Below are 13,787 nucleotides of genomic sequence, written 5' to 3'. Positions count from 1 at the left end.
ACTGAAAATCTGAAAGTATATGAAGATGAAATTTAATCTCAGCAAATTCAAAAGGCTATCTTATTGAAAGTAGAGTGAAAGCAGTCACTCCTTGAAAATATCATTGATTGACTCAATCATTTTCAGATTGCCTCTTTTTCAAATCACAACCATGTTAAATTAAAGATTAAAAGGGATTTATGTTTTCGAAAGCAAAACAACTGTCAATATTGAAAAATAATACTTTGTCCGTTTCAATTTAGATGACACACTTTCCTTAATAGTTCTTTTAAAAAAGAATGACGCATTTCTATAATTGAAAATAATTCAACTTTAAACTTTTTATTTTACTCATTTTATCTTAATGAGAAGTTTTTATAACCACACAAATATCATTGGTCCATAAAACTTTTACCACTTAAACTTTTAAGATCACAAATTTCAAAAGTCACAATTTTTATCTTAAATTCTTTGTTGAGTCAAGCTAAATTTTGATAATTGCAAAGATTACCCACCAAAAGTGAAATGATTACGTACGAAGCAAATAAATAATAAGAACAAAGAAAGGGCGGAAAGTAGCCTACATTCTTTGTCTCACGTTTTATAATTCTATTTATTTATTTATGTATATTTGAATGATAAAGTACAAATAGGAGGAAAAAGAGGAAGAAATCTGCGTTCTCATTGGTGACATAGTAATAGTTCTTGGATTTAACGGGTATATTGTCAACTCAAGTTGCATTCTTATAATTTGTAGCCAAAAAGCAGAATCACAAAACACCAAAGTTTGTCCCCGAAAAAGGAAGAAAAGAAGAAGAGGAAAATGTAGAATTAATTCTAAATGGTCATTCAAGTTGATGAATTTTTCTATTTCCTTATCTTAGAACAAAAAAAATATTAAATTATTTATTTCTTTTCCAAAAATACTCGAGTAAGTGTTTTAGTGACTTTTTTATCCTCACACAAAAAAAAATTAATTTTATTAGGTAATTTCATCAAATTGAATGACTGTAATTTGGGAATTAACTCAGAAAATGTACCAGTTAGAAATCTCGACTAGTAAAAGCAATATTCTTTTTTATCATTGATAAGTAAATATGGGAAGAAATTCAAAAATAACCAGATTTACAAGTGGTAATTGAAAAATAGCCACAGTTTCAAAAATAATCGAAATTTAGTCACTTTTATTGTAAAGATAAATATGAACAAAAATACTGTTCAAAATCCGGAAAATATTCCAACATATTATATTAGAGTTCAAGTATAATATACTGGAGTTCCTATATAATATACCGATCCAGCATAATATGCTGGAAGATCATACACAGGTGCTCCAATCTCCAGTATATTATGCTGGAACTTTCCGCATGTTGGAGTTCCAGCATAATATGCTGGAAGTTCATACACAGGTGCATCAATCTCCAGTATATTATATTGGACCGGTCCGTGTTGTAGAAAAATAGTGACTATTTTTTAATGACTTTACAAATGCTGTTATTTTTCAATTATCAGTTCGAAAACTGACTAGCCCGTGCTATTTTTACTTAAATATGCAACCGCCAAGTTTCAGTGGCATAAGCTTATACTTAAAAGAAAAATGAGAACATATACTACTCATTATTAAAATTCTCATGGACTTCGCCCAAGAAAATAGTACTTTTAAAAACATGTTAATTTTATTTTTAGCGAGTAAGTTAATTATATTCCAACTTTACCTCAAAAATAGTTAAGGCAAATTGGTACCTTTTCACAATTCTTTCATTTTTACTAACTTAAAGTCCAACAACCTTAACCTTGTCACTTGTTCTATTTGTCATATTGCCAATTTTGCCTGATTCGGGTCTCCTATTTTGTCATTTTATATTGATACATAAATGTCTGTTGAGAAAAGAAAATCCAATCAGAAATCTTGACTATTGGATTATTTATAAGATTTTTTAATTGCTAAAACAATGGAGATGCTATGTTATCCGTCTTTAATTCATGAGATTTTCAAGTACAAGACCTCCGTCCCATGATGTTGATGCCTCTAACAATGTTTAAATTTGGATAAAGGTAATAACGAAGCTATGATTATAGATGAGTCAAAATATAAAAAAGTAAATATATGAAGTTAATGAGGATTTAATGTGGTAGCTCGGTACATAATGTATCTCGTGTTCACACATGATCTGAGGAAGGGTTGCGTCCTAAGGGGTGTGATGTAGGTAGACTAATTAATCAAATGCAATAAGTTTAGTGGTTGATTCCACGGCTCGAACTCATAACCTAGGTCACACAGAAACAACTTTATTGCTGCTCTAACGACTCCTCTTTCTTAATGGGGATCATAAATACATATACACATTTTTTTTTAACTTTTATACACCATATAATTTCTGGCGAAATAAGGGTACTCCACCATTGGATAAATGATATTATTCATTAATTTTTAGAAGTATCCGAAATTCCAAAATCAAATGTGTACTGAGTTGAAAAGTAAATGGAGGTCCACTATGTTCATTGAGTGAAGCACTTCAAATCAAAGAGGATTCAGCCTGCTTTTTCATGTCTGCTTTTCAATTCCTTGAAGCCTCCTAAATTTGGTCAAAATTTGATCTTTCTTTTCCCTTTATTGTTTTGGGTAAATTTAAGTTTCCAGCTGTATTATATTGCTTACTTGTATTTCTTATATTTTTCCAACTCAATTATTGTATACTTTTTTACAACATTGTCTTTTTCTTGTTAATCATTTTCTGCTCTTCTAGTTTATTAGTATCATATTAACACTTTCGCTATCTTTTTCTTTTTCCTAATCGCATTTTATGTTTATACTGTGTCGGGCGTGAGAGAGTCCTATAGTCCACTTAATTATTGCTTTAATATATTTATTATCCTTGTTTCTTTTCATTTATAGTTTTAATCCTTATCTTTTTATAGCTACTTGATTTTTGTTTTTTCCCCACTACATATCTAAAGAAAAATACTAATAAAATGTTGAAGAATATTGCTAATTTAGTGTGCCAACAAAAATAGTGTACTTTGTTAGAAGACTTTTATCCAATTAGTCAAAGTCAACTTTTTAGGCCATGTCTTTATATAGCACACGTGTGCCAGCATACATTTTATTCCTTTGCTTTTGTAGTTTTGTTGATTGACGTGACGTATAATATCCGTATTATACTATACCATGTTCACATTGTATTTCTTAAAAGAAAATTAAGTGCATACCACCCAACAGATATTGGCCTTCACAACGATTAAAGACAGACCGGGATTTAAAGGTAGCGGACTCGCATTTATATTCAACTAAAATTTGTTTTGTATATAAAGTATAACTATAATATATTACTATTTTTTAAAAATATATACGTGTATATATACGTGTATACATTTTAAGGCCGTGTCAACCTAGCTAGACAAAAATAGACAATGTTACTAGTGAATTCAATTGTTAAACTTGGCATGAAAGCTGCTTCGCGTGCAATCTTGGATGCGATGTGACAGACCTCGACGAGAATGTTGAGTCCCTATAAAGGTGCATAGAACACTCTAAGCAAATATTATATCAACCTATAAGGCAAATATATTAGTAGTTATTTGAACAAAGCAAGCTTTAAACCCTAATAACGTGTTTTAAAGTCGTGCAAGCATAGGCCAAAAATTAATAATATCACTAATGTTACATAAATATAGCGTCGACTCTCAGGTTCAATTTATAACAAGATACCATCAGGTTACGAAATGTGTACAGAATGGTGTCTAATAGTCTCATACTGTTGAAAATAAAATAATAATAAATGTAAGATTTTCTTTAGTCTAGTTGAAAATTGAGACTTTGGAAATTCCAAATTTGAGACGTAACTGGAGAAATGGGTAGCTTTAATTTCTGGTCAAAATCAGTTAAAGAACAACTATTATTTCAGCGCAAATGGGTGTTAAAAATTTCTTCAAATGTAATGGGAAATCATTAGAAGACAAAAGGTCGACATTTTACTTTGAGTCAAAGCAAAGAAACAATTGTCTTATCTAAAGACCCTTTGACAGAAAATAGGGTCTTTTATTTCTCAAAGCATGAATAGTTGATTTAGCTTAATTAATGTCCCAAATTGTCAATACTTATGTAAATTTTCAAAACAGTAAAACGAGTTTAAGTCGACTAATGCTAAAAAATTTATTTTGTAAAATAAAAAAGTTTACGAGATGGAAATAAATTTGCCTTAGTAATAACCCTCAAAGTTATATCGACCATTGTGCTAAGACTCATTACTTGTAAACCTAGTCAATTTAAGATTTTAAGTCTGTAAAATATCATCATACTTAATTATTCTATAATATTGAAGCATGTGATTATCTCATTTAAAATTATAAGTTATAAAAAAATATTAACCGCCCCACCATCCAATACCTTGAAATAAATTCTTTATCTTTGTCAAAATAACAACAACAATAACAACAAACTCAGTAAATTTCCATAAATAGGGTCTAGGGAGGGTAGGGTGCACACAGAACTTACCCCTACCCTGGGAGGACAGTAAAGTTATTTTCGTTAGATCCTCGGCTAAAGAAAGATGAAATGAAGCGGTGACAACAAGCAATATATAATAATAACAAGATACTCCATTAAGAAGATCGAAGTGAAAGATAGCAGCCAAACAGTTAGTAGTGACAGCGATCTAGGAATAAAAAGATATCATACTAACACTAAAACTACCGGTACACGAAAGAAAAAATATATGTTTGTCAAAATGATATACGTAATTAATCCTTTTTGCAAGTTATACATAGTACTTTGGAAGTTACAAACTTAGATCTTATAAAGCGAAGCAAAATCGAATTTTATCTTTGAACGAAGTGCATGGATATGAAGTTAATGTTTAGTCTTAACAATTTATTAGGTCAAAAACTTTTGTATTAACTAATAGATACAAAGACTGGAGAATTACGTGCAGCAGGTCAATTAGTAATGAAATGACACAATAGATTATTCTTTAAATAATGGTTAATGTTGAAAATTGTTAATCAAATCCTATTAAGACTGGCGTCTCATTTTTATTTTAAATCTTTGACTTTTATGTCGCCAATTTACTATAATTAATCCAGATTTTCTTACTTTTTCACGTTGCCATATTCACCTCCCTTTTCTTTGTCCAATTCATATCCCACTAAACTTTAATTGTTTTTAACTCCATAAATCATGATCAATCATTGCAAATACATTGTAAGTTTTATTATTTTTCAAAAAGCAGCAGTCGTAAAAGAGAGAAATTTGCTGTTAGTCACTTGTCACTTGGTAGCTAAAATTGCACTTATTTTTTTATGGTTGTCACAGTGGAATTTTGCAACTTGTACCAGTTAGTACATCAAGTTTGTTTCAACGAACTTTGATTTTTCAATTGCAATGTTCACATTTATAGCCAACCAATGAATAAGTTGTGTTTAATTTAATGGTATTACATGTCACACTCAATTCCTCCTAATTGAGTCTAGTTACAATTACACAATCAGCCAGTTGAATTTTTAAAATCAGAAAAAATTTTATTAAAAAATAAAGGCATTATAAAGCTAGTTTTTGCTGTGGAAGATTATAATTTTGACCAAATATAATATGTTAGAGATATCAACCATATATTCGTCTATATATGTAATTAATCTGTGTGGAAATTCTTCAAACCGTTGATATAAGCTTTTAGATGAATGATCACATAATTCAAAACGATATTTAAACATGCAAACACAAGTTATGAGTTCGTGTCTCACCGTCAACTATTATAAAAAAATTTACACATGTTTGGCTATTCAATTAAATAAAAAAGAAAGAACCAGGTCCACACTTGAGGGAATATATTAAAAATATAAATAAATAAATAAATAAAAATATGCTTTATCTAACATTTTAAAATTTTAGATGAGATGATAAAACACTTCAACAATTTTGAACTATAGAGTTGAGTGAATTTAGAAAAAAATTTAACCAACTGAAAACAAAATAAGAAATTGCTCACTACTATCCAAAGTAAGCATGAGATAAACTAAATTTTCTTAACTACTATATGATTCGTTAGTAAGCCAACAGATGAAGAAAATTGCTCTTCACTACTGTCTATTATTACAAAGCCAACAATTTGAAGAAATATTTTCTTCACTACTATCCAATTTAGCAATACTAGAGGTGGCAAAATGCAATTGTATCCTTTTATATATATAAACACTTATTTACGACGTTTTTCTTACTAGGCCCTTGTGAAAAGAGCGATATATATAATTTAAATAATATTTGTAATTTTTATTTTTTTTGGTCATAATAATATTTGTAATTAAATACATAACTGAATCTCCAGAGCCAAGCAAAATTATGACAATCAATTTTATTAAACAAGATTCAATAAAGTAAAACGACTAATGATTTTTTAGGTTAATCATATCGAATTGGAATCCACTAGTTGACTGTAAAATCCTGTGATTTATATCTCAATATGATCTGATTTTATTCTTTTTAGGTATAAATTTACATGATTTACAAATGAACCGCTGGGTATAAGAAGGTTTTTTCAGACCTAAATATCATTATCCCTGTCTCAATGTCGTTATTATCAAAGAAAATTGGTTTAAAATAATCTCTTATCCTTTTTATAGGCTGCAAGTCACAAATATATTATAGAGAACTAGAAGTCCAAGTTAGACTCTGGTTCGCCACCCCAAAAAAAAAAAAAAAAAAAAAGGGAAAACAGAGAATGTTGTTGCAATTTGCCATATTGTACGTTATATAATTTCAACAATAAATTGGATATGATTAATCTCATGACTTTTGTAACAGATTTCAATTTTTTGTCTGAATCACTTTGAAATAGTCTTTTTAGGTAGATTTTTGGCTTCTGTAAGTTCTAGGAAAAGATTGATATCGTCTTCTTAGTATATCCTAGTTAAACCATTAATGTTTATATTTATATGCAGTTTAAAACATCTTATAATATATTAGCTTAATAAAAGGAGCTTCATAAAATTGTCACATTATTTGATATGTTACCAAATCTTGTTGACGAGGTAATTAATGGTGTTATCGACGGACATCATCTTTGTTGTCTTATGAAATTTTTATTTTTTACAATTACTTCTAATTGTTTAAGTATTAGTAATACGAATTCTTTATAATAAGCATTATACTACATAATAAATTATTTGTGTTGTTATCTTTTTTTGTTAGAAGGGAGCATTGGCGCAACTGGTAAAGTTGTTATCATGTGACCAGAAGATTACGGCTTCGAGCCGTGAAAACAACCTCTTGCAGAAATGCATGGTAAGACTGCGTACAATAGATCCTTGTAGTTCGACCATTCCCCGGATCCCACACGGGCGCTTAGTGCACCGGACCGCCCTTTTTTTATTTTTTAATCTTTCTTGTTAATACCATTTCAAAGCTTAGTTAGCACGTTTTGACATTCTGAAACTACATCCAGTTAAACTGTGTTAATAACAATATTGTTAAACTATTTGTGTGGTTATCATTTCTCTTAATACCGTTTCAAAGCTTAGTTAGCACGTTTTGACATACTGTAATTACATCTAATTAAACTGTGTTGAACTCGTCGTTCGAGGATTATTATCTTTATCTGAGGCTGCATTACACTATTTCTTGCAAAAAATTGTTTCTATGTTACATTAATTTTGTGATTAACTTTTATCTGATCAGCTAGTTTAGTTTTTTTTTTAATTATATAGTTTCACAATCGCCTGAAGGAGGAGCGACATTAACAAGGAAAATTCATATAACAGACACCAACTTGCTCGGAATTAAGGATTTATTGTTGTATAAGTGAATTATCTTAAATAAACTTTTTACGTGGTTTACTCTTGAAGTGGTCAACAAATAGAAAAATAGTTCTTTGGTAACCTTGCCTATATTTATATTAGGTCAGTCAATTCAATAAAATTTTATTTTAGTATAAATTAAAGCAGATATTATGGGCAAAGCTAAGTTGCTAACTAATGCTAGTGAAATACTGTCATTAGAGTGCACCTTCTTACCTAATAGGAAAGTTGAATATATCAACTTACACTTTAAAAATCCACTAGGTAAAATCCTGCTAAGCTTTTACAACTAAAAATTTTTATGTACATTTACTTCATCAATACAAATTCAACGATGCGATTGTGAATGATTTGGCTCTGAATCATAGACATATTCGAAATGAATTATTCCTAAAATATCAACAAAAAAAATCCTTATTCTATTAAAATTAATTTAGAAGAGAATAAGAAATCAATACTTATGATCTTATAATGTAGAAATTATCTACGTTCTCTTTGCCATAATTACTTGTGCACTATTAACATGTACCCTCAATCATTGGTGAATATATAACAGGCAGCCCGGCGAACTAAGCTCCCGCTATGCATGGGGTTCGGGGAAGAACCGGACAACAAGGGTCTATTATACGCAGTTTTATCCTGCATTTCTATCCAAGGCTAAATAAAAAACAGAGTCTTTGATTTGACCCTTTTAAGATTGTCATATTGAATCTTAAAAGAGTTAACTTGATTTCACCTGCTATAGATTGACCTCATCCAGATATGGAAGTCTTTGAGGGCAGGTTATTTGGTTGATTCTGTCCACCTTCATCTTTTTCCTGCTTTGCCAGTAACCAGATCTTATGACTTTTCAATCCATTCTAGCAACACTTTCTTTTTATAATAGTGGTGTCCAGTCCCTCGACTATTCCACCAGGTACCTGCTATCACCCACCACCAGTACAAATATCAAATAACTCAGTCTACCAAAGCAATTTAGCAAGGCACAAACTAGCACTAAATAAACGTAAAAAGAGTTGAAAAACTAAATAGATATATCCATTATCCAACATCTCATAGTAATATGGCGAATGACGAATTCAGAGAATATGAACACTTGAGAACCCTTGTTTGTCAAATTATGTTACTGTACAAAATTGATCAGAACATGTCCTTTACCTAGGGAAGTTCTTGCGCACATCCACAAATAATTAGCCGCTAGAAACTTATCGATGCATACATAGTTGTGTAGGATTTTATTCAACCATGAGATGATACAATACTATGGTACAACAAACTACAACACAGTTTTTTGCAGATAAAGTTAGTGATAGCTATCTCAAGCCTGAATCTGGATCATCTTCATCATCAAGATCCAAGTCGTTTGATATTCGGAACTTCCTTCCATCTCGTGGTCCGGTTCTTCCCTTCTTTGGTTTACCCCTACAGTAGTACTTGCATGAGGTGCACTCACAGACATCATGGACGAAAAAGAACAAATATAAAGAAGTTGCAAGTTTATTTTGAGAAAACAGAAATTTGCATTTTACATCCTCAATCTGCATCTTAGAAATTAATAGGCTTAAAGATTGTAATAATTCAAACAAAATGCAACATATCTCATCATAAAAAGCAGAACATACTGTCCGTTAGTGGCAAAACCTCCGCCCCTGATTCGACTTTGAGTAGGATCTGGTCTTCCATCTGCGAACAAAGACAAAACGAATTATCAAAAACATCTCCAGAAAACAATGCAATGCGCAGTTATAACCTATAAGGTCTAAATTTGGTTCGGTGACATTCCCCAGAAACAGCTTAAATTTAGCCCCCCCCCCCCCCCCCCCAAAAAAAAAAAAAGAAGAAAAGAACACTGCAAAAGCTTTAGACTAAAGTACAGGGAACAAAAAAGACTAACCTTCCCGTCCAAGTCCAAGCTCTTCCGCCTAAACATAAATGAATAACAGCCACGTCAGGTCTCTACTAAGCCCAAAAGATGTGCTATGTTTTAAGTATCCACACAGCCAATGTACCAAATCAGTTGAACATAGAGATAGAGCAAGGTGATTCGAAGTAAAAATAACAATGAAAATAGAATCAGAACCAAAAAATTGCACATACATGCATGAGATACAATTTATTTAGTAAAAAGAACAGATTCATCTTGTTAGCACAATTTCAACTTTGAATTGGACATTCATCCATCTTTTCCCATAAAATGTATGTGAGCAGAAAACATGAAAAGTTAAGCTTTGACGACATCAGAGCAGAAAATAGGTCATTGGGATCTAAGTGTATGTAATTTAACTTGTTAAAGGAATGCATTTGGAAAGAGGTAGTGCAATTAAATCAATAAAATTGATTAGTCCCTAGAACGCTAAACCATCTCCAACTGAAAAAGCAATTCCCAACCAACAACATATGTTCGTATCCATCAACTAATAATCATAATCTGTTGATCCAAGAGAATGCCACTCCGGACAATGTTTGAATCTCCACTTCAGCATTCATCCAATAGTACTGAAGAACACCTAAAATCTTATGAACATTCTTTTTTATATATAATACAAGCAAGAACTACTTTTATTTCTTGGTCCATTTCGGGCACCTATTCAGCCTCTACAGAAAAAAGTTCTCGCTTAGCCAATGTATATCTTCAAAGATCTACTCATAATTCTGAAAAACATACGCATTAAAATCCATTGCAGGAACTTGGATTGCAAGAACTACATATATTTCCTAGTCCTCCTCTGGGCACCCTATTTCGGCCTCTAAAGCAAAATTTTATTGCTTCACCTTTTCATTTTTACTATGAGATTTGGCTCGGCAGGTATTATTTATTTATGATTTTTCTTTTAAGGGGTAATGCCTTTCTTGGCATTTGGCTAAGAGTTGGTTTTTCTTTTAAAAGAATAGGGGAACAGAATGGCTTGCAGGGCTGATTAATGCCAAACACTTTGGGATAAGCAGTGCAAAACATGATTTGAACACTATTTTCATAAGCATCAACAGTAAAGAGCTTATCAAATATAAAAATTTCCAGAATATGTACTCCTAATAAAGTAGTAAAACAAAACCTCTAGGCATTTCAAAATACTTACTGCTGGTGAAGTGACTGAAGACAATGAGAATAGCCTGTCTTCAAGCTGAAATTTTCTCGACCTTTTGAGGCTGTCAAATGACATTGAAGTGAAAGTCTTACAAGCTAGAAAAGGTATTATCACTAGATAAGGAAACATCACTTCTGGACAAGGAAACAATGTTCTATTTCATGAAAGCAAAGCCAAATACCGATCATTCAATTAAATCAGCGCAATATTTCACTATCATTAAAAACATGAACATTGGAATGATGCCACTGATCCTACTCATAGAGTTCCACTACAGTGTGGATTTTTATGAACACTTAATTTGAAAATACACACTGATGTTTATTAGATCTAGACTAGATAACATATAGGTCTGACAATTGAAAGTTTGTTTATTCAGGATAGCGCCTCGGTGTTTTATCATAATTGAAAATCAGCTTCCAAATGTTTAGTGCATTGGGTGTTACTAATCATGTTCCAATCGGTGGCTTGTTAAGCTTACTGAAATAATTACTCAGATCTCCAAAATACTTGCTTTCTGTTTGCAGGAAACTTCAAATTTGCACGCTCTTTAATGGACAAACTCCAGAAAAAATTACTGTATATCAAAACCTTAAATATATCTAGAGAGATGAACTCTATTTTATCTTTATATTTATCTAAGATTTGAATTATAACACAGAGGATAGTAAAGTGTCATGGAACCCGTATATTGCTTTAGTTCATGCTTTGGAAAATATTTTGTAATGTTAGATGCAATTTTTGTAATGTTAGATGCAGTACATGGTCCTTTTTCCTTAAGATCATTTGTTTCATCTTGCCAACAATGGCTTTTGTGAGAGCATATACTTGTCGATATATGCTTTACCGAATTTCATACGATTCAGAACGACATTCCTGTCTAGATTATTTCTATTCATAGAACTTCAGCATTGATTTCTATTATGATCATTAACTCAATACCAGATAGCAATTAAGCAGTTATTGCAGTAAGAGCATAATAAGACACACGTATATACACACTATGTAAATACAACTAAGTGTGGATTCATAAAGTTTTAGTTACCAATTCCATCAGCTATCATATCCTTAATAACCATCTATACGACCTACATTATTCTGAAAGCCGATTCTGACCTTCCATCAAATCAAGGATATGTAATATTCAAACGTTAACTGTTGCAGATACTAAACGGGACATTAGTATATTTTGGTGAAAAAACATGATGCTTTCCATAAAAAAGGTAATCTTTTACATTAACCATCACTTCTACTTTCCAACTACAAGAACTTGAGGTTTTGAGCAGATAAATACTAGAAAGGTGTGTACTTTGCATTCTTATTCGATGTTGATAGAAAGCCTTCGAATCCTTTTAACGCATTTCCAAAAGTGCCTGTTTCTTGCAAATAACTCGTTTCTAGCTCATAAACCTACATCAAACCAATACCCACAATTTAGCTACCAATTTAAACAACAAAACAGAATAATGCAAATAAACAATAATTTCTCATAACTCATGTCATAAACAAATACTGAAAAAGATATTGATATCCAGTTAGAGAGCTTCTACAAAAACCTCATTGTGAATGACTAATAAAAAAAAAAAAAAAAGGAACTTCATAATAAAAAGAAAAATTAAAGAATTCAATAAAAGTCTTTTACTTGTTTTTCAACATTTCGTAGTTCATCTTGAAGCTTTTCTCTTTTGCTCAAAAGGGATGCAAGAACAGCCTTAGGATTTGAACCTCTGTGCCCTAATATAAAAAAAATCCAAATTAAAGAGAGAAAAAAACAAATTTCAGTAGAAAATGAATCCCAAATTTTGATAAGGAAAAATGAAAATAGGGTTTTAGCAGTTACCATGGGACTCCATTTTCGCGGCAAGAATTTTGAAGATAAGTTGTAATTTAAAAATTCAGCAGCTACAACGATGACTTTATTCAGTGAGATTCTTGACTCTTAGTCTGTAGCTTTTGGACAAGATAAAAATGCAACTTATCTTTTAAACATTAACTACAAAAACTGAAAAAGGATAATATTAAAATGGGCCTTAAGAGAAAATCATTGGGAGAAATTCAAAAAATAGCCAGATTTACAAGTTGTAATTGAAAAATAGGCACAGTTTTAAAAGTAATCAAAATTTAGTCATTTTTCATGAAAAATAAATCTGAACAAAAATACTGTTCAAAATTCGAAAAATATTCCAGCATAATATACTGGAGTTCCAGTATAATATACTGATTCAGCATAATATGCTGGATGTTCATACACAGGTGCTCCAATCTCCAGTATATTATGCTGCAACTTTTCACGTGATGGAGTCCGCAAAGCTTCTGTTTTGGGCCAAAAATGAGAAGGGCAAAGAGCCTAGGCTGTTAATGGACATGTTATTATGAGCTAATTTGCTGGAAAAGAAGGCTTTCAAGTCCACAAAACTTCTATTTTGGGCCGAAAATGAAAAGAGTAAAGAGCCTAGGCTGTTAATGCCTTAATGGGCGTGTTATTATGAGCCTATCGCATGTACTTTGTCGAAGAAATAAATGGGGCTTTTGCATCAATACCCGATTTTGGGGTCACAATTGAACCTATACTCACTTTACAAAAAAGTTTGTAAGCGTACCCACTTTACGTTCAACTTCAAACTTATCGGGTCTGAAGTTAAAAAAAATAGTCTAAAGTGAAAAAAATTGCACTTCAAATGCACTTAAGGCCAAATAGGTCTGAAGTGCAACCAATGGTTTCATGCACTTAAGGCTAATAAGTCTGAAGTGAAAAATTACACTTCATATGCACTTAAGGCCAATAAGTCTGAAGTGAAATATTGCACTTCAGATGCACTTAAGGCCAAAAAGCCTGAAGTGCAACAAACGTTTTCATTCACTTAAGGCCAATAAGACTGAAGTGAAAAATTGCACTTCAAATGCACTTAAGGCCAAAAAGTCTGAAGTGCAACA

At 31.4% G+C, this 13,787-nt stretch overlaps 1 protein-coding gene across 6 annotated transcripts; it reads right to left on the bottom strand.

Moving 5' to 3' along the window:
- Positions 1–8,028: 8,028 nt before the first annotated feature.
- Positions 8,029–12,852, bottom strand: LOC107810009 (uncharacterized). 6 transcript variants are annotated; one of them, XR_001653549.2, is made up of 8 exons: positions 12,694–12,851; positions 12,496–12,587; positions 12,163–12,263; positions 10,845–10,914; positions 9,662–9,689; positions 9,390–9,450; positions 8,926–9,189; positions 8,029–8,687 (listed from the first exon to the last, which is right to left on the bottom strand). XR_001653549.2 is itself a non-coding variant. In XM_016634727.2 (7 exons), the coding sequence occupies exons 1-7, from the start codon at positions 12,704–12,706 to the stop codon at positions 8,672–8,674; spliced, it is 381 nt and encodes a 126-aa protein (XP_016490213.1). In that variant the 5' UTR covers positions 12,707–12,851; the 3' UTR covers positions 8,029–8,671. The 6 variants fall into 6 exon arrangements, 3 of the variants coding, with proteins under 3 accessions (XP_016490213.1, XP_075085460.1, XP_016490212.1); XR_012698543.1 differs by lacking the exon at positions 9,662–9,689 and having other exon boundaries at positions 12,694–12,852; XR_012698544.1 differs by lacking the exons at positions 8,926–9,189; positions 9,662–9,689 and having other exon boundaries at positions 8,029–8,406; positions 8,504–8,687; positions 12,694–12,852.
- Between the last annotated feature and the right edge of the window lie 935 nt (positions 12,853–13,787).

This window comes from Nicotiana tabacum, chromosome 14 (genome assembly GCF_000715075.1).
Source record: "Nicotiana tabacum cultivar K326 chromosome 14, ASM71507v2, whole genome shotgun sequence".
Taxonomy (NCBI): Eukaryota; Viridiplantae; Streptophyta; class Magnoliopsida; order Solanales; family Solanaceae; genus Nicotiana; species Nicotiana tabacum.
The sequence above is the reverse complement of the archived record's forward strand: the minus strand, read 5'-3'. Positions and strand labels throughout refer to the sequence as shown.

What these genes read in the sequence shown, in the direction of transcription:
- LOC107810009 (XM_016634726.2), bottom strand. An exon ending in ACATCGAATAAGAATGCAAA is followed by an intron (nt 10,915 to 12,162) that starts GTACACACCTTT and finishes GTCATTTGACAG; the next exon opens with CCTCAAAAGGTCGAGAAAAT. An exon ending in GCTTGGACTTGGACGGGAAG is followed by an intron (nt 9,451 to 9,661) that starts GTTAGTCTTTTT and finishes CTTTGTTCGCAG; the next exon opens with ATGGAAGACCAGATCCTACT.